Source organism: Hetaerina americana, unplaced genomic scaffold (genome assembly GCF_022747635.1).
Source record: "Hetaerina americana unplaced genomic scaffold, ioHetAmer1.1.p SCAF_2, whole genome shotgun sequence".
Taxonomy (NCBI): domain Eukaryota; kingdom Metazoa; phylum Arthropoda; class Insecta; order Odonata; family Calopterygidae; genus Hetaerina; species Hetaerina americana.
Window position 1 is genome coordinate 33,739,276 of NW_027286763.1, and position 27,201 is coordinate 33,766,476.

Here is a 27,201-nt window from a genome sequence, read left to right on the forward strand (position 1 = left end):
GTATCCATTTGTTTTTTCACATAGCACAGGCAAATTCGTATGTGTACACGAGAATTCGATCCACGGCCAGCGTGTGAGCCGTGCAGCTTAAATAGTCGCCCGCGGCTCCGACTTTCCTCTCCTCCTTCCCTTTGTCCATTGCGACGTGTGCAAAAATCTCCCCAGACGCGCTCGCCATTATGTTATTTTCGTTGCTTGCGGACAATTAAGCTCTGGCCAAAAAATTCCAATCGTATATTCATGTACGTCAACAAAAAAATAAATGAAGCTTTCTTTGAACTGAAGTCGTAGAGTGCTGAATTTAGCCCATAAATTAAGCGCGAAGTGTACGCAGATGAATACATATAGGTAGCCTGGACCATGACATTATGATCTTTAACATCAGTGAGTACATTGCTTCTTATGTTGCATCGATGAATTTTATTACTTTTCTTAAACTAAAGAAATGAATATTTTTAATATTTTTATTTCCGGCGGTAAAAGGTTTTGTTGCACATCTGGAAATATAAGAGAAAGAAGTGTTACTTTACTTTAGTTAGGCCATATTAAGAATGCGCGGTAATTACTTGGGATCCATGGGAGAAAATATTACGAAGGTTTAAAGAAAAACCGCTTGGTTTTTTTTTAAACTTGCTGAGAAAAGAGGGAGCGTTACGGGCATTCTGGAGAGATTAAACTGGAGCCTCTTGATTGTCGAATACAGAAGGTAAGAGTTTGAGAAAGGTACAGGGTACCAGGGTTTTATTGCGACAGAGAAAGAATTATTATAGAACCAAATAATATTGGTATATTCGAACTCCAGCATAAAATAAGAGAAAGATAAGACTCCATCACCGGCAAGTTCGAGGACTTGTCCTTCCATCGCAAGATAAGCAATCATAACAAAGTAGAACCCAAAAGACCAAAAAAATAACTTAGGAAGCACAACTTAATTATTTAGTCAAGTGCAACCACTAGCACATGATTTACATAGGCATATATGTCCAAAAATTATTTTGTGTATGAGCTGACATGCATTAAAATTAATGTAAAAACTAACAATTCTGCTTGCATACTTGATGCCCTAACACCCCCGTCCCCCTAACACTTCATGTCCCCCGTCACACCCCCCTTGAGTCGGTTTGCAATGTATTATGTAGATGTAAATTTGTACTGAAGATGAACTGAGAAATCCTGAGTATGGATCTTGAAGATGTCTCTGGAATAACAAGCAAAGATTTTGTCTTTCTGGTACCAAAATGCTATCGCGAGTAACAGAAAGCACAGGCTGTCTCCGCTGAAATGAGGGATGCACAATTAGAATATATTGTAGACAATGAAGATTTTCAAAAAGTTGGATAACATATGAGTTTGCTTGATATATCTAGGGTATTATTTAGGCGCCAAATTAATATGATAGATTAGGTCGTTGGTTATAAAAAGACGCACCGCCACTGACAAATTCAAGTGCTCGTGTTTTTCTTGCACGACACGAAATCATAAAATCTCACCCAAGTATAAGATGCATATAAGTATGGTAGTATATTATATACAGCATGTAATCTAGAGTGTATCTGCAATATATATTATGTAATATACTCAATGGGGACGTGGTAGTCTAGGAATAGGGCGTTGGAATATTGACCGCAGCGCCCAGATTCGACCCCCGGGTACGCCCCTCTGAGAACCCTCAGCTTCATCCGAGCTGTGTGATATTTTGAATACCAGAACTACCTCGCAGACCATAGCTGGCTAAGGACTGCAGAGGGCAAGCAACTGCCCCCCTCCCTGACACGTGAGTTTCAGTTTGGGTTTTTCGTACATTGGGTGAAGTCCACCATTGCCTATCAAACCGACCTTAGGGTTAATGGATTAGGTTCCGCTCGGGAGAGAAGGAACTCCTAGATGGTTTAGCCACCGAAAATTTGGAATACGCGTGATATTCATGAGTATATGATTCGCTTTTGTTCGCTAGCGCTGTCTCGTTCCTCCGTTTAAATTATCATTCACATCAGTGACACTTTCCTTCAACACACACACACACATGTGTATATATATATATATATATATAAACACATATATAACTTATGCTGTCACACCCTGTATTTATACATATGTAACATACACACAAACATAATCCTTTGCGACGGTTTGTGGGATATTTGTGGATGTAGTTCAGTACCAAGTGAGTTCTTCCCTCACTTGCCAGCACGACCTTGTGTTTCAAGACTCTTGGTGTCAAATTTTGATCTGCAATAAATTTTCAGAAACAAGCATGAAATTATTCGGATAACCTGAGTGCATATAAATTAATGAAAGATCGTTTAAATGAACTGGCACTCATTCTATTATCACTAACTGTTTAGTTTAACATATATTTTTATGATTATGAAACCATCTGGTTTGAAATAATTTCATATTATTTCCTAATATTATGGATTTAAATATTCTTCGATTAATTCTAGCCTCTTATAGGGTCGCTTTTTTCAAATGAAAGTTTGGACTAATTTCGATTCTATGAGTTATATGAACACTTATTTACGAATTCTAATTGTGTATTTTTTCTCCCAGGGTCAGTTTTGAAGTTAACCCCAGAGTGAATACTAACATTTCTTCCATTAGCCTAGGGAAAAATCTTTGTTAACTCTCAACCAAACGATCTTATGTACTTGGCTGAGAAATATAATTGCATGTTATGGAAGGCAGTGTACTGAAAAGGAATAATTAAAAAAGGCCTATTTAATTTTACTTAGTACGGCTATAGGAGTATTAAATTCCATTCCATTTAAGAATATAGAGATATAACTATAACCATACTATGAAATTTACTATCATGTTATGTTATGTTATGTCCTGAACCTTTGCGTACCAAAAACCATTTTATTCCATTCTAATACCTACATAAAAATATTTTTCAATGCAACTGCAGCCATCGTTCAGTGAAATACTTAGATCTCTCGAGAATCAATCATGAAACTCAGTAAGTATATCATATCTCAAATCCTAGGAGCGATATGTTTTCCTTTATGTAATGTTTGTCTGGAGTTCGCGGGAGTGTTGCACATGTTTGTTATGTGAGGGCAGCAGTTCTGCTGAGAGCCAGGTGCGACGAAATGTCTCCCATCTCCTACTCCCTTACCCGACTTCCCACAACGCCCCTCCAGATCCCTCGCTCCTATTTACTTTCAATCATCGCCGTGAATGCAGCCTTTCTCCTTTATTCTGACCTGTCCCTTCTCCATCCTTTTTGCCATCATTCCCCAAGACTCCGTACTCTCCTCCCGCCGCTCTCTCCCTCGCCGTTCTAACGGATTGGTAACATCCAATGTTTTGGCGGCATCAGGTCCACAGCGACCAGCGTACATCACGCGGAATAGTTTTTTCAGCTGTCTCGCTATTTCTTGTTATATAATACGTATCTGAAAAGAAGCTATGATCAACTTATTCTCAATTCTAGCCACTTCAAAAATCTTGTAGCATGGATCATTTAAAAACAGCTAGCCCGTTCTTAAACATTTTTACCCCGTTTGAGAGATAGCTGAGGTAGATACTTAATGGAAATTCATTGCAATGCAAGAAGGAAGAATCAAACGCCAAGTCTTTTTGATTCTTTCTTTCTACATATTTGCACCATTTATTCGAACCACATCGAGAGTTATATGTGAAACGCACGTGGAAGGTGAAATGCTGGTGGATGCTAATAGAAAAATGAATTGCCGTGAGTGGCTTGAATGTTTGTTTCTTCAAAATATAAGAAGGCTACTTTTAACCTGATCAACGCCGATTAAGTTCATGCCTCCTCTAGATCTGTAATGGTCTTCATCTCTCATATTTTGCCTTGAATATCGTATTTACAAAATTAATTTGAATCTACAAGAATTCAACCGATGTCGTAAGAAGCATCCTACACTGTTCTAAAAGTTTGAGTTTTGCCTGTTATATCTTTGAAATAAGGATATGGCATTGCGCATTAACTTTATCGTTTTTACTAACATGCTAATATTTTCTACATTGAAGCATTGGTTTGAATTATTTTGATGGATTCTTGAAAGTAAATTTTTATTTGTCTTTATCCTCCGATTCTTCTTTTGCACCATCTGGACTCGTTATTATCGCGTGTCCTTCTGTATGAAACAACTCCTCTTTGATGTCTTGTTTAGTATTTAAAGCCTTTTACGAGTTCACTCTGTATCAGCGCTATAAATATTCATCCTAAAAATAATTACAGTACACATTCTAATATCTCCCGAATCCTATAAAAGTATTTTAATTAAACTTATATTTTTTAAGCTTTTCTTTACTTCATTTCGCAAATTTTACTTTCCTAAAAATATATCTATCCCATTGTAATTATCGTCATAAAAATCAATATTTTTTATAATCTTTGGCTTACTAGTTGCAAATTTTGATTTTGCAGACATCTTGTTTGGCAAATTAACGGCTTATTCTTACGAGAATGCTAATCACAATCTAAGTTTTTGACATAAATTGAGATTATTTTTTCCTGATAAATAGCTTACGGCAGGTGAAACTCACGGGAAACTGCAAGTAAAGCATTAGTATGCTTAGTAAAGAGTACCAAAATTTGGTAATAGAGCTTAGATGGAACATCTGGGTTGAATTCAGAGCTCCTGTAGAATGAACATATAAATAAACTTGTGGGATTATTACCATTCAGGTCACACCAAATTAATATCGTCACATTCATGACGATAGCTACTGAGTTATAAGTTAACTGAGATAAATATTCCTTCACAAGATCTATTATTTCTGTAGATAATTCAACCTTCATAAAACCTCTCCGCTTGATTTATATTTTGCGAAAGGCAACTTTTCGTTTCTGTGGAGATATCTGACTTTATAATTTCAACGATGCGTTCTATATCCGATCTTTTATGTATCAGGTAGACCGAGAGTGGGGTGAAAATCGGATGAAAATCTATTTGGAATGATATTGAACATTGGAGGGCAAAACAGTATCATTCAATCAATAGGTTTTTAACACCCTATATCTCACATTTATATACCATTTCTCTTTCTATCTCTCTCTATACGTATGTGCGTACATATATATATATATATATATATATATATATATATATATATATATATATATATATATATATATATATACATATATATATATATATATACATATATACATATATTTATATATATGTATATATACATATATTTATATATATGTATATATATACATATATTTATATATATGCATATATATATATATATATTATAAAAGGTCGCGGTAGCCCAGTGGGTAGGGCGTTTGACTGCTGACCGGAGGGTCCCGGGTTCGATTCGGCAAGGCACTCTGGGCACCTGCAGCTCCACCCAAGCTATGTGATTTTTTGGGGACCAGATGTTCCTGGGAAACATAACCGGCACAGGGAAAGGAACTGGCCTCCCTACCCTGATGTGTGAATTTCACACGCTGTCGGGCTTAGTACTTGGTGAACTCTACCATCACCTACCAAACCGACCTTCGGGTTAATTACTGTATATATATATATATATATATATATATATATATATATATATATATATATATATATATAATGTACAACACTGAAAGAGACCAGAAGATGCTCGTGGAAATGGTAAAGATACATTTGGAATAACATCTAGATCATCTAGATAGCGAACTCAGAGTCCATCAAAATTATACCTGAATGAATAATGTTTCAAACGTCGAACATTCCACGACTTTACTTTCAGGTTTTGGCTGACTTTCCGAAACCAATTCTTTGATCTCCTTGAAAACTTGCTCAACAACAATTTCTTCTGTAGTTCTACTCTGACTCAGATGTTTTATTAGAGTTCAGAAAAACTTAGGGAGCCTGTAAATCTATTCAATTAATTTATCATAGCCTCAAAAACAGAAGAAGTATATTTATTCAGATTAAACCGTATACTCAAATGGATAACGAGTCAGCGCCCTTTCCAGTGGTCATAAAAATGCAAATTTTACCAGCCCCCATTTCTGACCCTCTAGTTTTCACACAAGTAGAAAGATATAAGTTTATTGGGACATAATTTTTGTTATATTTGGGAATATGACGAAACTTTTATAGCTTTAGAAACTATTTTGAGCTTGCTGGATTTTTCTCTCATAGGTAATTCAAACATTTTTCTTTAGTCAAATATTTCTTGTTTTATATACCCCTACGTAGCAAATTGAAAGCGTATTATTTAGTTTGAAACACAGGTAGTGCCTGTGTCGTGTCTACATGGCTATAATAAGAAGACGTCGACATAGTTTATGAAATATCATCGCACATTTGAGGGAAGAAGAACTTATAGAAGTTTGTTATTCTTATAAAATTCAGGCGTCCAGATTCAGTATCTATTTATTGGTAGCTTATGTGATAGTCTTAATATAGAAAAGGTATAACTTACTCTGCAGCAAGCAAGGTCGACCCATCGCTGGTTGCTTCTTAATAGACATTTAATGGGAATAAGAAAACAATTAATCTAAAAAAAATTTAAACATTGATAAAAGTTAGATTGAACGTCCAATTTGTGCGTATTATTTTATACTATACCAAATAATTGTGAGAACGTAATGCTTGGGGTATCCATGATCTAAGAGGTAAGTGACAAATTAATGAAGTTAAATTAAAAACTAAATAAGTTTAGAGCAGCTGCACACATATCTTGGTATTGTTAGAACAGGATGATGGCCTGAAAAGGGTAAAATAAATTGATAAATAAATTAGGAAAAATCGTATATAAATCCTAGGTCATTGATCTGCTATATATATTTGACAAAAATAAACTAGGTGGCTCACTAATTTTAGAAGTCCACGAAGAGAAGCTTAATAGAAGTTTAAAAGTATGCTATGACTGAATAAAAGTTAGCTAATCACTTAAGCTCTTATCAATAGTAATTCTAATTAATAAGATCTGAATAACTAAGCTACTATTTCTATGCAAGTAAAACTTCGCATGAATTCAATAAAAACGCGTTAATTTTCAAGATAGACAAGAATTCACTTGCCTCTGAACAGTTAATTTGGTCTTCTAAATGCCATAAGAATTGACTAAAAATACCCACGAAATATTTATAACGAGAAATAGGTCTTTATCAAACTTAAATTTTTATTGTGTCATTATCTCGAGAAGCAAAAAGAGCGCTTCTTCTCCTTATGGAGCCTTGTTAGCCTAATTATTTGTCTCAAATACGCACTTTTCGTCCAGTTTTACATTTCTATATTTCTAAAGATACTCATAATCCTTATTCATCAGTGTATACATAAACAATTAACAATACATAGCCCGCTTTTGCCATCGTCAATGAGGACTCTTCAGTCTCTTTTATTAAAAAATAGAGCAAATGGTTGATTTATAAGCAAATTTCAGTTTCACCTGACGGTATGATAACTTTATTGAATGATTTTTAATATATCAAACATAAAATATCAAAAAATTGCGTTGAATAAAAGCCATTGAAATTCCTATAAAAATATTTAGAAGGAGCTCAACTCGATTTTGTATGAAGTAAGTCATAGCATTCCGATTCTTAACCAGGTAAAAAATCTTCATCGTTGCTCCATAGATAGACTCAATTTAGGAGAGGGCACTTAAATTCGAGTCTCGGAAAGCGGAATGATACTGTGTAGAAAATTTTTCTGGGCTTTAAAATAACCTGGTTAAATTTAATTGACTCATCATTCTGAAAAGTGCTTCCTAGAAAAGCAAGAAGACTTGCATGCGTCTTCGTTGAACAAATACTGACACTTTTAGTCACCTCTTTATTACTATATATGTTTTTAATAGTGTCTCTAACATTAACTCTGTACTGTCACTGCTAAACGATTCCTTCCTCTCAGAAAGAGTGCATATTTGTGCTTTTTAGTGCATAAGAATTTATTTTTACATTCCCTGTGTAGTTTTAAATTCATTTAACATTTTTTGGCGCTTTTTCCAACATTATGCTGATAAATTGTGGTACTTTTGATCATACGCGTGGGATCATATAATTGGGTTTGAACGTCTATTAATAAATAGTCATCATTTTTATGGCGGCACTTCTTGAATCATAAAGCTTGCATCCCAATATGTTATTCAGAAGTAGCCGAGACAAACTTGACCAATTAATTGCTATTTTTCTGTTGTGTAATATTTGTCATCGTCCAAGTTCTTGATAGTGTGAAATGAAAAAGATAAATATTAAGATTGACTCATAAATTAGTATTCCACTGGATACAATCATATATACATGTAATTAAACATTCGAAATGTATGCCGAAATTCACAATTTGACACAGATAAGAAAAATCTTGTCCACTTTAGAAATTCGTTCGGGCTCACTGGAAAATTCATTGATGTTTATCAACCCGTTAATTTTTATACTTCACTTCGGTCTGTCGCCCGTCTTACGAAAATTTCCGACTCACAACACATCACACACATTGTACTTAACGTATTGCTTTCACATAAGGAATCCTTACATACTGTGGAAAAACTTCAAACTATTAGCACAGTTTTGATTGGAGACTTAAGTCCACTCCCAGAGTCTTACTCATCGGTCGGTGAAATCTCCAGTACTGAATTCGGCCGTTGAAATCTCCGCGTGAGTTGTTCGGCCAAGCATGCAATTCACGCGAATATTCTACTCCTGCGTTCATTTGCACGCATTGGAGGGGATAGGGTCAGGCTGTTCGTTGCGAGCCGGTCGGTACAGCCAGAAAAAGGGTCTCTTCACACGTCCGAACCCGAGGAGCAGCTTGCGTCGTCGTCGTCGTCGTCCTCTGGCGCAGATTCCGGCATCAAACGGCCGCCGCCTCCTGAGTCCACGGACCGCCTTGTCCCGACATCGCCTTCGCTTGCTCCTCCATGAGCTCCCGTCTCCTGCTTCCATTTGGCCACGTGGTGGGACTTACTTCCTTGGTTGCCGCTGCCGTTGGCCGCCGACGAGGACGAGGCAGCCGCGGCCGCCGCCGCTGCCTTGGCCTCCTCCTCCTGTTGCATCCTCTTGTGCTTCGTTCGACGGTTTTGGAACCAGACTTTGACCTAAAACATAAATTAAAGGTATTTTTAATCAAGTGGAAGATTACAGGTCAAATCGCATCTTTTCATAAAATACTTGAAATGGATTATTTCATTGATAAAACGATAAGGCGATGAAATATACTCTCCCTGAAAGTATGTAAGATACTCTCCATTTAACATTTCACTTTAACTTTATATCTTTATTAGTTGATATTTAGGGATATTACAATGTACGAGACTCGAGAGTCGCATTTTAGACGCTTAACCCCTTATTTTGATACAAAATTTATTCCACTTAATATGATATCAAGAACGTATTTGCATGGTATATGGGGATTTGTGCGCCAACTGGCGCTGTTTATCTGTATCTGATTATATCGCTAAGTAATACACGTAATTACGCGTATTTAGTTGCTTTATATATTTGCTATCTTATATTCGCTATCTCATTGAAATGCTTTTAAATTGATCTTTAAGGTAATTCAAATATGATTGTTTACAATTTCAATATCTTTCATTTCTAATACATTAATTTAGCGTAGAAAATTTTTCTTTAAAAGTTTTTTTATTTGAAGTATTTTTTTTATTATATTTGATTACAAAGCTTGAAATAGCAGCTGTAAATTACATGGGAAAAGTATGCTAAGTTATTTTATTTCCAGCATATCAATTACCTACAAATATTTTATTCGACTCATTTTTTTCATTAGAGTTAGCTTACAGAATGGCATGATACAGCAATGAGCTAAGACACGGGACTTTAACCTTCATTTCATCCATATCTTTCTCTGCATTCTCTCAAGCAGTATGCACCTTATTTATCCAGGAAAAGTTACTGCTACAATAGGTTGATTATTTTTGATTTGTAACATTAATACGTCACTACAAATATGATCTTTTCAAAGTAAGGCATATATTTAACGTTTCCTTTCGTGATCCATGCTTCCTTTTAGCTACAGAAATCTAGTTGCAATATATTACGAAAGGAAAATCAACGATAAATATCCGAATCTTTATTTCGAAGGTCAATTACAAAAAAACCGCCGCAAAAAAATGCAGTCACGCCGGTAATTCCCATTGGTCCAACACTTGCAAATCGGAAGATCTGTGGGGGATCCTTATTTGTAAATCATTTCCCTACCTAGATATAACAGCTCATTGTATGCAGCTCGTCAACATTTCCACCACATCGAGTGTATTTACAAATACTCTCGCAAACGTACTAATCCCATTGTAAAAGTCCATTCTCTTTTTAAGGAAGTCAGGGGAAACCGTAATGTGAGAGAAAATGCTTTGAAGATAATAACTGAGATATTATGAAATGCTAATACTCATAGAATTTTGTTCAACATACCTAAAACAGAGTGACCTTTCAATTACTGGTATACCAAAAATTTAGAAAATCCTATTAAGTTAATGTAAAATTGAAAATTAAATGGTGAAGAAGAATAAGGATACATTTGATCGAGATCAATTTACGAGAAGTTGGAATTTCAAGTATTGTGTGGCATTGCAGTAACTTTGTTTCGCCATGGTCAGCCACATTTCGCATACGTAAACACTTATTTGAAAATAATTTAATAGTTTTAAATGAACGGAATGAGAAATTTTATAAGAAAACCTGGCAAAATTAAAGTCTTAACTCCATATGGGGCTGTATTAGTTTCAGAGGGAGCTCAATCTAAGCTTAGAGAATCTACTGACAACATAACCGTAGCTCCTCTATTCTCTCGTCGGAATACGATACCATGAATTGCATTTAGTGGATATTTTATACTAGACATTTCTAACTTGAAAAATTATGCAAGTGTCATTCGTTTGAATCCATCTTGTTCGCCTCTATCTCCATCAGCACTCGGCCCCTATTTGGTAATTTTCGTCAGATGTCGCTTCAATCGCATGGAATACCGACTCGGAGGAAGACATGACGGTGGTTACCGTTCATCGAAGAACTCGACTGTGGGTTGGGAGATCGAAATGGACAAAGAGGGCGATTCAAGCAGTCCACGGTTGAAAGATCTTTTGCATCGATCACGGGGCGGAACGAGAATCTCTCTCACTTAACATACCCTCTTTCCCTCCCCGAACATCTCAAAGAGTTTCATCCGCTCGTGCGTGACTGCGGAGCTGCTCACCGTTGGGAGCGGTCCCGGGCAACAAAAGCATGCTTCCAATCTCTCCTTCCCCCAAGTTCCTTTCCACCTTCCCAATGTCCATTTGCTTACTCTGAAAGCATCCCCTTCCAATGGTTCATGGTTCCCGACTAAGCGACTATCCGCTGCGTCGCCAATCTCCGAGTTTCTGTTCGCACACCGTAAGCATTGGGACTTAAGGTAAAAATAAAACATTTCCCGTGTATTTCCTCACCTCCCTTGCCCGTAGTATCTCGCCAAACCGAACGCACTTGGAAAACCACTCGCATGTGCACGGATTCGAGCATGGTGCACCATCGACCACGATGAGTGCGTGGGATGGAAACATGGAACGCACTTCATCCCCTTTCGCCATGCGGCCGCCTAGGACATGCCTCATAAGACTTAATGGCACTCGACAGGAAGGCTAGCCATTGTTGTCGCCCATATTCGGCATCTCCTCCATTTTGCGTGCCCTGGAGTGCTCATACCCCCTTTATTCCGCCACTTTATAAACCCTCTAGAGACCAACGTCCAATAGCAGAAAGATTCCCCCCGTAGAAAGTAAAAGATGAAAAGCATGAAAAAAATTTCCCTACGGAGGGTTCTAGAGCTAATGTTAAGATTAAAGCATCGTATTATTCCCATCCATTATATGCGAGTTTCCCTCGATGAAGCGACGGCCAATTTGCACTCGCATCCGCCCCTGACGGCCCGACCCCCGAATGATTTACTCCCGACCCCGAGAAGGGAGCTGCCCAACGCGTCGGCTCTCTCTCCCTCCACCTTGGGCGCCCGCCCATTCCACTCCTTCCTCCGTCCTCCCTCTCTCCTCTTCCTCGGCCCCAACCCCTTGCGCAAAACCTACAATCCTCCATCCCTCTCCCCGCCCACCCCTTCCCCCCTATAACCCCTCTTCCCCCTCTTTCGATCAAATCATAAGCGGAACCCGTTCAATTTACAAACCATTTAGCGCTGAAATCATGGAGTGAGGAGAGAGATTCAAACCTCTCTCCTCTCCCCCTCAGTGAGAATGGGAGTGTATGATATAGTCCAAGGCGAGGGGAGAGGGAGGTGAGGGATAAAATGGTGAGTTTGTGTGGGATAAGAGTGGGGATGGGTCGTAATCCACTTCTCCCTTCCGTCGCCACCCGCATTTCCACGCCACCCAAGCCCCCACGTTCCCCCTGTTTTTAACCAAGCGGGGAAGAGGAGGGATGATGCGAAGAAGGCATTGAGCGGTGATGAGGCGTGCCGTCGTAGTTGTTAGGCAGGGACCGTCGCTCCAAAGGAAGGAGCTTTTTATATACCCCAACCTCCCCTTTTCCCCCTCCCCCCGCACAATCTACACCCCTTCCCTCAATCCCCTCCCTTCCACTCGGAAGAGCGCGAGGCTCCGCGTCGGAAACATAACATTTCGTGGATGCAACTGAATTATCCAGTTGTTGGGAGCGGCGGCACCAGCGCCGCCGTGGCCGTGTTCCCCAAGTGTCGAGGACGAGCCCTCCCTTCCCCCTCGGAAGATTAAAACGTCGCCGAATGGGATTTCCGTTGACGCTGGAAATAAATGTATGGGGGGACGCCCGAACGCCGAGAGATTTTTAGCTGCCTTTAAAGCCCTTCGGAGAGTGGACATAAATGCGTACTCCGTTTCGTTTAGCATCAGACCTTAATCCGAAGAGATGAATTGGGTTCACGCAGTCGCGTGCCTTTCAATTGAATGCGATGGAAACTGGTATTGTTTTGGGTATTTGTGATCAGTGCTTAACGGTCCGTAACAGCTCACAATCCGTCAAGGCTCAGTGAAGAAAATAATTCCCATCCCTGTGGCTTCGCAAAAAATACAAGTATGAATGCCGTCTGAAAAATCGAGTGAGATTACTCCTGGTGTAAAAATTAAATCTTCTAAGCGGTTTCATTTGATTCATTTTTATCCCGCCCACGTCGCCCGATTAGCATTTGGTCAGATGTTGGAGAAACAGAACTCCCTCTCCCTTCATCCCCGTGGATTTCAAAATTGTCCAAAAAAGGTCTCGATAAGGTAGTGAAGCCGTGAATGCGCCTTATTTTAACGTATCATATTAGTTCAGTTTTATTCTTCTAATGCGCTATAAGGACACCTTGGTTATTTTCATTTTAAAGGTAACTCTTTCTCAAGTAAAATGTAATTGGGGGTTCTTCTTCATAGCAATGTCAATAACTTTTTAATAAGTGAAGGTCATTATGGCACATTACTTAACGTTAACCACGGTAGCGGTAAACGCCGTCGCTAGAGACTCATTCCTGCACATTTGCACATGGCAATCGAACGCAGCCGATTGCTTAAGGGACTTAACATCCCTTACTATGGCAATTATATTTGCGCATTTCGTTTAAAAAGAGCATTAATCAAATGGGTAACATATCCAACAACATCTCAAGAAGAGAAACAGAAGTGACCGTGCCATCACCAATGCCGCCACATTTTAAAACCAGTCGACGTGTTTTCCTTTTGCCGGGAGGGGTGTAAACCTGTTTGCAAAGGATAAGGTTATGGATCAGAAAATATTTAGTAGTCTGTAGTAGCTGGTCATTCCTTCTGTAATCAGAAAAAAGGAGCGGTGTTTACCTCGGCTAAATCAGTCACTCAGGCTTACCAAGAGGCCAGTTTACGAAGGTGGTACGATGAGCACCAAATCTATTATTTTTACATAGATTTCGATTTAAATTGAAGACATTTCTTAAACTTATGCACTTATATACTTCAAAAATCACCTTTTTTCGATTTTAATAGGGAAATGTTCAAAATTTTGCTTCATCAAACTGCTCCTAAAATGCGCGTGCAAAAATCATAAAACAAGTATTTCGAAGGTCGGTTTGGGAGGTGATGGTAGAGTTCACCCAGTACGAAGCCCGACGGTATGTGAAATTCACACATCAGGGTAGGGGGGCCAGTTCCTTTCCCTGTGCCGGTTATGGTTTCCCAGGAAGATCTGGTACCCGAACAATAACAGAGCCTGGGTGGAGCTGAGGGTGCCCAGAGAGGCTTGCCCGGGAATCGAACCCGGGCCTTCCGGTCATTAGCCCAATGCTCTACCCAAACCTCTACTGGACTGCCGCGACCTTATACACACACACTCACACACACACATACATACAAACACACACATATATATATATATATATATATATATATATATATATATATATATAATTATATATATATATATAATGGGCTGACACAATATAACACAAATAGAATAGAATAGCAACATTTAAAAGGACTGTCACACGGATAATGGTTCGAGCTTTCGGCCCTCTCAGAGGCCTTGAGTCTCTCTTGAAGAAGGCCTCTGAGAGGGCCGAAAGCTCGAACCATTATCCGTGTGAGTGTCCTTTTAAATGTTGCTATTCTATTCTATTTGTGTTATATTCTGTCAGTCCATTATTGTGCCGCTCGTGTGAGTTTTTCCGTACAATCGTTATACATATATATATATATATATATATATATATATATATATATATATATATATATATATATATATATATATATATATACACACACACGCACACATATTCATAGCAAATATCTATTTCAGAGGCTTTATCGACATGCAGTAGCCATTGGGTCGAAGGGAAATCATATTTGAAATGACTCATTCAAATGAATAAGTGAAATTTTGTTAAACATAAATGGCTACTTACTACAATTAAAATACAAAATTACTGGTTATAGGCTGTTTTTAAATGTCCTAATGAAAGACGCACCTAATTAATGGTATTCATCGATTTTTAAACCAAGCTGCTATTGGTTAAAATTTATGAAACATCAAATCAAAATTATGCCACAAAACAAAATTCCATTGATATTTAACAAATATTTATGAATGGAACAGGAAAGACTAGTGCCATCAACCGGAGATAAACATACCCACTTTCATCAAATTCACTCACAGTCAGCCGTCGCATGCGCGGGCATGTATTTAGGAGTGTTGACCATTGAGTTTCACTTCACGTATTCTTCTACGTTTCCTTATATGCCCCAATGATATTTAACAATTAGCAAGTTGATTGCAAATACCTTTCAAAAATGGATTGCCATTTTCAAATCTGAGGGAACTATAACCTACACGAGCAGATAAGGTTTGTGCAAGTTTCTTGTAATGAACACTTTTATTTAACAGTTTCCCCACGAGCATCTTGATATGGGCTCCAGATTGTGTGCAGGGTAGGGACCATTCACTTACTAAAAGTTCATCCCTTACCCAAATTTTAGATACGGCATGGTTATTTCTAGCCAAGATACTTCAATATTTCGACGGCATATTCTGGAAGAGATTGAGATTTTTAAAAGGATTTGGTATAGATAGAGAAGGTAATGGAGGAGGTAAAAAATCGGGAAGCTTGATTAAACTTCCCCACTGCATTTTAATCTTGCAATAAACGTCGAAGTTGAATACGGGAATTGAACCTAAATCAGTTTGTAATTTATTATTTTTATAAAAGTTTACGCAATTTTCAAATATCTTATGCTTGAATTTAATACGATAGGAAAACTCATCCTCGTAGAAGCCCTCTATGGACCAATTATTCAGATATTATTTAACCATTGTTATTATATTGATAATTATAATTGGTAGCGTATCTATTTGACATTATCCTGCATGTTTCTTCCAATTTGTTATTCTTTTTATTTAAAAGAACCATATTTTCAACAGTTCTACTGCAAGATTTAAATAAACTTATTGTTATTGAATATTGTTGCATGTGAGAGCTTTCTTTCGGATTTGCAGAGTATTACTTAGATGTACATGAACTTGTGCAATAGAACCGATTACAGTGACTTTATAATTGATTATTTTTCATTTCTTCATTCTAACTATTAGTTTTACAAAGTTGTATTTATTCATCAATATTAATGCTATTTATTATTATGTAGCAATTTCGACTAATTCCGACCGCCATTAGGTCAAAATATTATTTTTATCTTGAAATGCTTCAGTTTCAAAATAAATGGCATTTAAGGTATGCATCTGTATTATTATAAATTACATTTTAACGCTAGTTGTCACCTATCTTGAGATGACAGCATATTTATCAATTCGAATCCTGATTCTCGTTCTTTGTCCTTAGATTTGTAGAATCAACAAATACCACTCTAAAACACGTTCATTGACTGCAGAATAAAGTACCTACTCGCTTACGACATCTTGTTTTCACTAAACATCATTGCAGTTCTTTCATGCAATGCAGTCTTTAGCCAATATCACTACTTTCGTTAATATTCTGCGAACTCTTCTTCAGGAGTGAAAATGACAGGAATTCACTTACAGCCTACGTGAGCAGATCACAAATGTTCCTTAATTCTGGCGCACTATTGAAAACCTCTGATTTACACCTCAATGGTGGCTGGCAGGGTAATATTTAGCTCTAGCCATTTGAAAGACTCTGAAGCCATTCTCAAAGTCGATTGCGTGAATTCGAATGAAAATGGCGGACGCCCTAAAATGCCGTCGTTGGTTTCTCCTTGGTGCAGTTGGTGTTTCGCGAGGCACGGGTCTATCGCCTGGCGGCCTTGGCGGAAGAAGACGGCTCGCCAGCCGGGAGCTCTCGATCTCGCTAACGGACGACTCGCTCGCACTGTAAATACTTTCTCATTCCAGCGCTGAATCTTGTCCGCAAGCAGCTATTCTGTGAGCGACATCTTCATCCAATGGAAACCTATATCCGACGCTAAGAGACAACATCAGGTTAAATGTGTGTATGTATATGTATATATATATATATATATATATATATATATATATATATATATATATATATATATCATTTTAGTAAAAATGTTTATTAAAAATATGAAATACTTATTTCAAATTTCATTATTCCCTGTGTGTACATAATTGTGCAAGTACGCTCGATTCGGTTTAATTATGTCTTTTGTAGTATATGGTACTGGGAAGTTTTTGATGAATACGCGGCTCCGATTAATGAAATCGTGATACAAAATTGACTTCTCTACATTATATCGTTCTTTAATATGTGATATTTCCTGAATATTAAATATCTACAGCCAGTTTAGATCTCAAAATCCACAAATTTTGCTATTTTTACCACGCATTGCAGAACTCTACTAACTACCATTTTTTAATGAAAGAGTGTCATTGCCCCTAACGCTGTCTTGCGACAAATGTATTGAAAAATGAATACGTTATTCATGCTTATTTTTTTATTTTTCAATTATATGTTGGCAAAAACATTGGTCAGTATTAGCACATTTCACGAACGTGAAATTGAAACTGAGAATATATGTATGATGGGAAAACTCGCCAACCGAATATGTCATAGCTAATAAGTGGCATTTTGTAACCAACCATGCATATTTATATCGCTTTGATTAGTTTTCAATCAATTCAATTACAATAAAATATTGCGAAAATAGGGGACATCGAATTGCGGCTAATGCATTCGTTCATCCAAAGTTCAGATTGTCAGTTTCACTTCGTATGCTGGCTAAATATTCGGTTGAGTAAGCAGGTGATTCCTCTACTTCAAGTTGAAGCTGTGAAGGAATTGACACCGCACGCCAAACTCCTTGGCAGAAAGGTGCAGCTGGAAACGCTAGAGATTGATTTCGCAGTGGAAGTTAAGAAGAAAGAAAACAGATGTTAATCTCTCTTCCCCGGGTATTTCTGCCACACCCCTAATTTCCCGATCAGAGTGACGGGAATAAATCTCGCGCCACCTTGAAGAGCCTAATTTAGGTAATATCCAATATCATCGCCTTAGTATCTGTCGAATCGAACCATTTGAATTATTTCAACAATATATGCGATATCTAGCACGCTACCGAGGCCCTTACCCCACTTGATCACTTGATCAGCGTTCTGTGTATCAAAAGGTTTATACATTTCACTCAAATAACTCATGGCCTGGTGATGTGAGTGCTTTGTAAAGGAAGAAAACTGCTGAAACGATAGTTTTCGCGACTGCATTGAAATTGTGTATACATGTACTCGTTGATTTTGACCGCCGCAAATGCCAGGTCGCGCGGAGATCTGCCAATCAACTCATGAATATATCCCTCAAATTCATGCTCATATCTCATATAACGGATTACAGCGCTTGTTGTTCCATAAAGCGGTTCTCATATGATAATTCACATCTAATTGATGGGTACTTATGAAGCACGATGAAACTGAAAACGTCGCTGGGGAATGTGTAAATTATATCGCTCAGCGTTTAACCCCATTTGACGAGGAAATTAACAAAGGTTGTTTTCTCAAGGAAAGCACGCGAAGGATTTGAAAGGGGGCTCGCTTTCACTTCTGGCCTAATCGACTCTAATTTGAATCGCTCCCCCCTCGCCTCCCCCTGGGGGTGTCCGGCGTAAATTGGCCAGATCAACTGGCACTCAAACCTCCTTCACTTCCTCCGGGGCCACGGGGAGTGATTACGCCTCCCAAGGGTTGGATACGACGCTAATGCTGTTCATATTCCTTAAAGGAATTAAAAGCGGAGATCGAGCATCGATAATTTTAGCTCCCAGCTTGAATTATAGTGGAATAGATGCATATTAAGTATCTTTTAATTTCAAAAGTCGTCGTATAGGTGCCCTTTCCATGAACTCAACTCCGAGTTAAGTGATGATTGGCCTAATCACAATATTATTATATATCAGTTTATCTTATGGCTGTCCCAATTAGAGAGACTTTTATTGGACGTTTTTAATGAATTCTGAAACTAATATTCCATCCTCCGGTTCATACATTCCCTAGATGTTACTTTGTTACTTTCTGTAATTTTTACGCAAAATCAGGACCCAAATTAAGGCAATGAATGACTACCATTAAACGCTTCACCGAGTTTAGTAGGAAGCGTTTCAACTCTAACTTTTTGTTACAGACAAAAGCGCGAATTAATTCACCATGCAAGAAATTTACAAGTGAAATTATTTGATACATTTCAATAAAATAACTTCCTTAATGCAGGATTTATACGAAGTTATTGATGGAAACACTTCACCTCCGGGAACGATTCTTCTTTCAAGCATTCGATTTGTGTGACTTGATGCATAGAATTATCCTTAGAATAAGCATTTTTACTTTATTATTTTAAGGAAAGTATCCATATTTTCTATTCGAGAAGAAATTTCCCTAGAGCACTGTTTTCCGAAGATAACATCAAAGTGATACCTATTCTTAATGGAGAAACTGAGCATTCTCTTTGGTCAGTTGGATTACAGTAGGAGGATTAAGGATTCCGTTTTTCGCGCCATATGCAGTGGGCCGGAAACCATTGGTAATTCCACTGGAGGAGGTTGGAAACTGGAATCAAAATTGGAGCAATGGACCCAGATACAAATTATGTAAATGCCACCGTAGGTATATTTTTGCATGTATGTGTTGATTTTGCATGTGGTTTTTTTTCCTTTTTACGGGCGGTGACCTAACAGCCCCTGCCATACGCCCTTGCTGCGGCTTGCGGGGTATTATGTAGATGTAGATACACACATGCAGGTGAACTCTACCGACGATTTGTGCTTGGCATTTTGAATTACAGAAAATATAACCTTATTAAAATAAAGTGTAAAAACCAATGAAAAAAGTGGAAAAATAGTGATGTGAAATGGGTTGTCCAATTAGGAGATGAAATTGTTTTAGTATTAATTGAAGGTAATTACCAACTGGGTCGACGGTATGAACTTACTATTATCAGGGAATCGATTTTGAGATTATTTTTACCATCTTGAACATTCTGAGTGAAAAAATACAATAACCGTATTCGCATTATGATTATTTTCGACTTATTGAACCGTCGAAGGCTATCAATAATCCTACCATCTCTACTCCTTTAGGCGATATAAATATTCGGAGATTGGGGCCGTCCAATTAGATACGGAAAGAATTGGTTTCCCTATCTGACGCCTTGTTTCGTACCTCAGCTGAACCGATCAGTGACGTGATACGCGATGATTGTTTAGCCGTAATTTTTTTTTACTTCCGAATACGATGCCGTGCCTCACAATCGAGATCGGAGGAAATGAAATGTCTCCAGCGGCGCTAGAAGTTGCATATCCAAATGCCTCCTGGTGGCAAGGCAGATTCAATTGGTCTCCATCGCTTTCCCTTTTTTATCAGCCGATCAAAATTCACCTGGTAAATTAAAGGCGTAAATTTCACACCTCCGCGCATTAGACCCCTTTATTTTCCTGACCATTTGCTCCGTATTTTAATGGCTGGCTACACTATATTTATTCGCATACATCAAATATTGTCAAGATTTCTGGAAGGAATGGTTTTCCTGAATGACCGCTATAAAATTGACTCAATCAAGCTGAATACCAAATACTGCTTTGATGATTAGAATTCTCTCAAAGAAGACTCATGATACTAATATATCCAATGTTGTTTTCCAGAGTATTTCCAATCCGTTCTGATCATCATAGCACCATCATAACTCTTTCAACTGCAGCCTTCGAGCTCTTTAACCTCCTTTTGATCATTAACAACTTTTTTTACCATTATATTGGTAAATTATTTGCCAACGTCCTAATTAGTTATTTTATAAATCACACAAAGCTTAAAAGAAATGCTTTCATGGAAAATGCAATACAATGATTTCATACTAATGGGTATGTCAACACAATAGTTTCTATGAGGTCATGAGGTGAGCTCAGTCGTGTTAGTTCAAGGGTTGTTAGCACTAATTTTCCTCTGTAGTCGCCCTACACGTCCTCATTAAATCTTTTGCTATTTAATCATAATATTTTTCGTCTCTCATTCACTCATAAGCAGAGAGGAATACAAAGAAAAGCACTTTTCCACAGTTTTTCAACTCACAGAGTCATCATCAGGTACAAGACGATGACTCTGTGAGTTGAAACGCGTCGTACGTCAAATAAACTGTGGAAAAGTGCAAATTGTCCTTATTTCATTATGATGAACTTCCACGACCTCAAGCCTGAATATGTTGAACTTAACAAAGAAAAGCAATGACTATTGCATTTTCACATGATGTGTGACCTACCACCATCACCGATTTATCAATATATATCGATTTCCTCACGGAGGAAAGAAAAGAAGAAAAATTCCTGAGACAGAACTCTTAAAGAGGTTGCAATTTATTGAATGGGTATGCATTATATCAATGTTTTGATACTATTTTGTAATCCTGTAATTAGCTAAAAGTGTCATAGGCAGTATTATGCTGGATTTCTGGGGAAATACCTATACAATATGTGAACTACCGTAATTGTATCGTTGATGGCGATGATGTTTCCTCAGCCGACCTAAATTTTGGGTCGAGATTGAAGACCGCGTCGAAATATAAATGCGAATCTGAAGTGTTAACATGGGAATGTTGACAACGACATCACCGTGTCAAGACCAAAAGCCCAATGCCAGGTTTCACAGGAGCCGATTTGTCGGCTGTCGCGTATGAGAGTGGAATACAAGAAACGGCGAAGCAAGCCAACCTCGACGCAATCGTTTGAGCGACCGTTGTGGCGCCAGCAACTGGACCGCACCGGATCTTGGAAGGAGGATGCTCCATCCATCCTCCGGTGCTTCCCTCTTCCGCCCCACCCCCTGTATTTTCCATCTCCTCCGATTCCCCCCCTAAACCCCATCGATCCTCCCACTCCCACCTCAAACCAACTCACTCCGCTTATCACGCACGCACGGGGACCATATCACGCAAATCCCCGTCCATCGCCGTCGTCTTAAACCGATCCAATTTACAACTCATTATCCTCCTTCGGCGCATATGTATAGGCATAAGTATACACGAAACATCGATTCCTAAAGGTCCCGGTACACGCATATGTGCCCATATCATCTTCCCTTGTTGAGTAAAAGATTTTGGACACCCCACCTCTGGAGCCCATTCAAAACGAGGTCCGCTTTATTTAAATTAAGCAATGTCTATTCAAATTAGCTCCTCAGGAACTAAAGCTCCCGGAGGTGGGAGGGGCGAGAGGAAGGGAGTGTAGAGTGGGAGAGAGGTCGGCTTCGATTCAAGTGCTAATCATCGGGTGGAGGGAAGGATTTCACTGAACGACTTTGAGGAAGGTTTCTTAATCTTTAGAGGAAATCAATGAATTTGCATCGCCTGTTAGAAGGGACGGTGGTTAAGGCAGTTGAGGTGGGGGTCGAGGAATTCTTTTAAGGACCACGGCTAGCTTTCTTGTGTACACAAGGAGGGCTTAGGGTAAGAGAGGGAAGAGGGAAGTCGAGGGGGGAGTTTAAGGGAGGGGGAGAGTCGGGAGGAGGCGATCGGCGAGGGTCCGAGGGCATCCGGTTCCCATCCGGCGAATGCAATGACTGGTGCGGGGGTCGTTTGTAAGGAAAATGAATGAGAAGACGTGGAGGGTGAGGGAGGAAAGGAAGGAGGGGTGAGCGGGGGGAGTGGGTGGGGAAACGGGGTGGCATTTGGGATTCGATTTAAACGGGTGAGAGAGAGGGGGAATCGGGTGCAAGGAGGGGACTTAGAGGAATGGTGAGGGGAGGACCGGAGGTTGGAAATGGAAGGAGGGGGATTGGAATGGGATTGGTGGTGATTGGTGGGTGAGAGACGGGGTTGAATGGGGTGGTGTCGAAAACTAAGTGAGTGGTGGTGGTAGTGGTGTGGAGGTAATGATGGAGGGTCTGATGGGATTTAGGTTGCTGTGGGAACGAAAGAGGGGCGAGGAGGATTGAGGTCGGGGGAGGGGAAGCGGAGGGATAATTGTGACCCCTTATGGCTTCCCTTCTTTTGCCTCATGATCGGCCAATGATCCCCCGTAGCAGATAAGGCGATTGCTTTCGCTTCGGATCGCCATAAAAACGCTCGACTGACGACGAGCGTGTATTTGAGCAGATCTTGCCTGGGCGTCCCGTTGGGGGCAATTTCCCTCCCTGCTTCCCCTCCCCCCCTCTTTCCCTCCCTCTCCACCCTCCAAGGGGTGTGCATCGGGGGCGGGGTGAACAGGGGATGGGGGACGAGCTGGTTAGTTTGCAGAGAGTGTGGAGAGACGAGAGGCCCAAGGGGCGAGGGAGAGAAGAAATAACAGCCAATAGAGTGCTCGGCGTGGACGCTTTTTAATGGCCAATTGCCCCCGCGTCCCTCATGCGCCTGCCTCACCCTGCTTCGCGCCCTTGTTAATCCCCCCCCACCCTCCTCTTCCCCGAGGGGCGGAAGGGTTAACACCTCCCCCCTGCACCCGCCATCAACCCCTGACAACACCCCTTTCAGCCAACCAAACTTACTTCCTAGCCACCCGCGCCCTCGCACAATCTTCCCCCCCCCGTACCTCCGCCGCCCTCCTCACCTTTATCGTCCCCGCCTCTCGCCCACCCACCCACGCCCGGAAGGAGAACCCCTCTCCCATGAAGGTTGAATGGGAGAGGGAGGAATTTGCCGCAACGTTGCCAACTCAGTCAGTTATAATTGGCGTTAGACGTGCCCTCAATGGGCGCCATAAACCAGCTAAATATCACATAAGTGGGGACAAATTTGGCGTCGTAAAAGGGAAAGCTTTAGTGCTTGTGGGGAAATGATGAAAGAATTTTTCCCACTCTTGCGTAGGTGTGAGTCGCCCTTTTAACCAGCGGATTGTCGCTTTCCGAAGAGTTTATTCCGGAGAAAGTTTTCGTTTAGTTAATACACTCGCCCATATCCAACTACTTCCTGTCCGTTCGGATTTCGAGTAAAATGAGATGCGAATAAAATAAGAAATGGTTCATTTCAAGGCTAACCTAAACTCAATAATTTTAAAATGAGTTAAAATATTCTCCCACCTGTGATTATGAATCTCGACTGAAAGATATATATATATATATATATATATATATATATATATATATATATATATATATATATATATATATATATATATATATATATATATATAGAGTATAGCGCGACAAACGTTATTGGCGAAACCCTGGTCCCCTTTTTCCTAAGGAGTATGGTCGGGGCTTTCCGTCTCTCACTGTCATATCGGCAGCCAGGAATATGGATGGTTTTTATCCACCCCAACCGTGGCAACCCGCCACTATCCTCCCTTCCTTTCCTCGATGAGCCAGGTACCCTCAACCTTATCCACCCCGTGTTCTCGAACCCACCCACGCCACATTGTCGAAGAGCGCGCATATGTCAGAGATGTGAAACTCCCTTTTGTCGAGCCCCTCAGCCCACGGAATGAACCAGACGCTGAGCAACGGTTCCGAAGGAAGGGTCCGGCGGTGAACACCTTGTAGTGCCCTTTTTTTATTGTTCAAATCGAGAGACCACAGCCTATTGTACCCTTGAAGAGACGAATCAGTGCCTACCGTTTTCCTTCCCTTCGAGCCTACATTAGAAGTCATCCGCATGTTCTATTTGATCTGTTAATCATTAACTAGCTCCAAAAGCGATCGTCATAATTTGAGTTATCCCTTAAAAGCCATGGGCCTCACAGGAGTTTTCGTCGCGGTAAGCGGAAGGAGCTGTCGCATTTTGCTGTAAAATTGAGAAATTATTTGTTAAGTGTATTACCTGATTTTCTATAAGATACTAACGGGGAAATATGATTGTTCTTTGAATAAATTTTTAAAATGCCTCTTATACAAGTACAATCAGAAATTCTATTTCAATGCTAGAATTTAGCCAAATAATGGAATTTATGATGCTTTAACGTAATGCGAAATCCTCTCGATGGCAAAAAAGGGAATAGCTTGAACTTAAAGGTTCCAAACTAAGGGATGTACTCTTCGGTAAATGTTTGATGAATGTGACAGTAATATATAGGTTTTCCTGATTTTGAAAAAGACGCTAATAGCAACATTTGGTAAAACAATAGAACCTATTACAATTCTCTCAGAGAAAAGCAGAGGTAAATAGGCAATAAATATTTGACGCATAAAGAGCTTATGACGACAAATAAATTGACCTAATCCATGTATGTATATATATATATATATATATATTATATACATATACATACATATATATATACATAAATAAAAACACACATATCAATACATTCAAGGCGAATGAGTTTGACACTGAAATTATTGCATTTAAATGCATATTAGCGGATGACTCCATTAATTATCTTTGGGATTTATACACACACACAACTATACATGTATATATATATATATATATATATATATATATATATATATATATGAATTCATTAGTATTAGATTTTACTCCTATCCACCATGTACTCGAAGATATTTTCAAACTCCAAAATCTGTGGGAGATGACACAACAGTAATTTTTAACTGAGTAATTCGCTAATATGAATTTCAATGCAAAAATTTCAGACTATACAAATCTCAGAGTTCAAGAGGACGAGTCGATAGCTTGACTGGCTATAGCAATCGGCCGGACATTGAGGGATCCGGGTTCGAACCCCGGTCAAGGCGAATGATTTTTACCCTCTGAAATGTTTACATTGATATTTTCAAACATTAGCGTATTATCCTACGTAACTTATTTTCTACTAAGCCTAAAATATTATTGCTTTTCTCGTATTTCTCATGTCTTAGTTCTAATTTCTAAAGGCTTATCTAAGGCTTATTCGCGCATTTTATCTTTTGTTTCTTGGATAAGATATTCGACAATATTAACCCTTCAAGTAATTCAGAAGTTAAATTAACAAGTATTTGAATGTTGATGACGTAACTACCCTTAATTTATTTATATTAAAAGGCCAAGAAAAGTTTATATTAAAATTGGAAAAGTTATATTTCAAAAGGAAATATTTCAACGCCTGCATACTTTTTAAGAATGCGCAAAGCATTCATTTTGCAATAACTATGGAATATTATTTCGACAAATTAAGGTAGAATGTCATACGAGTGTAAGTAATTATACATGTCAATTTTTTTCTTCTTGTGCAATTGTCGTTCCATAATCGGTGTAAATTAAATGGCACTAAAATGAAAATCAGTTTCAATAGTATATAAAGTTAAGAACTTGTCATTCGGAGTAGATTAAGACAGAATATATCGAATGTATTTGTGTTTGTAAAACGTATTTCATGGTTTATAGACAGAGATATTTATCCAAACCAATTCGAAAAAATAATACTTTACCACATTTATCAACCCGAAGTTTAGTTTGTTAGAAGGCGGTAGAATTCATCTAATACTAAGCCCAACGGCGGTGCTTGTTGGGTGGAAGGGCGGCGGAGGGATAAAGGGGAGAGGGAGGTGTGAGAGGTCTATGTGTCGTTGGGATGGAGAGCGTTTATTGCGCCCCCCCTCCCGCCCCTCTCTCGCCTCAGGGTGAGGGAGAGGTGCGTGCCAAGCGTTATTCTCACACCCTATCCAACACTCTCAATATAATACTTGGCAGGCTCTCTTACTTAAGAGAGAGGCCCCGAGTTTTATCAATATTATTTTTCAATCTCCCAGAGTAAGCAACGCAGGCGATCAACTGGAACGGCGGCTGACGGAGGGGTGTGGGGTCGCGCGGCAAGGGAGAGGTAAGAGGAGGGTGAGGAAGGCGACGGCCGTGCGTCTAAAGGGTGGCGTATTTGTGAAGAAGCGACGGTTTTTCGGCCTGTAGGGGGGAGGGGACAAACTGCGAGGAGGGGCTTTGCGAGGGTACGATCCTGGATGGGGGGAGGAGGGAAGATAGGGCGCCGGAAAGGAAAGCGGACCCCATAGCCCTACGTTTTTGAACCCTCTCCTCTCGCTGATCCCTTCGCAAAGCCTCGCCAAAGCAGCGAATGGCACGGACGCCATCAAAACTCTCCACATCTCCCACCGCCCCCCAAAACCTCCGCAACGCACCCCCATATCTCCAATTCCTTCCTCCGCCATTCCCGTTCCTGAGCAAGCCCCCTGCGACCCCACCGCCTCACGAGCAAACAAGGACGACCCACCGCTGGCCCCTCGCACCGCCGAGCGCTCGGCTGGTAAAAGAGGGAGGAAGTTTCATTTGTCGCGATTCCCGCGAATATATTTATCCGGAGGCACTGCAGGAATACGTGGGGGAGGACCTCCCTGGACCCGCGGTGGCGCCTCCCCTTCGCGTGGGCCCGGCGTCGGATTCGTTACCTTCGCAAACAGGGAAGCGATCCCACTGATTAGGGTCCTGTTGTTTGGATCCTTTCCCCAAT

At 39.6% G+C, this 27,201-nt stretch overlaps 1 protein-coding gene across 1 annotated transcript in view; it reads right to left on the reverse strand.

Annotated features, from left to right (window-relative positions):
• Positions 1 to 8,287: 8,287 nt before the first annotated feature.
• The window catches only part of LOC139688066 (homeobox protein EMX1-like), a 144,499-nt gene continuing 125,585 nt past the window's right edge, over positions 8,288 to 27,201 (reverse strand). The window contains exon 4 of the mRNA XM_071585487.1: positions 8,288 to 9,012. Coding sequence (XP_071441588.1) covers positions 8,701 to 9,012 — 312 coding nt within the window. The 3' untranslated portion in view covers positions 8,288 to 8,700. The remainder of the gene's footprint in view (positions 9,013 to 27,201) is intronic.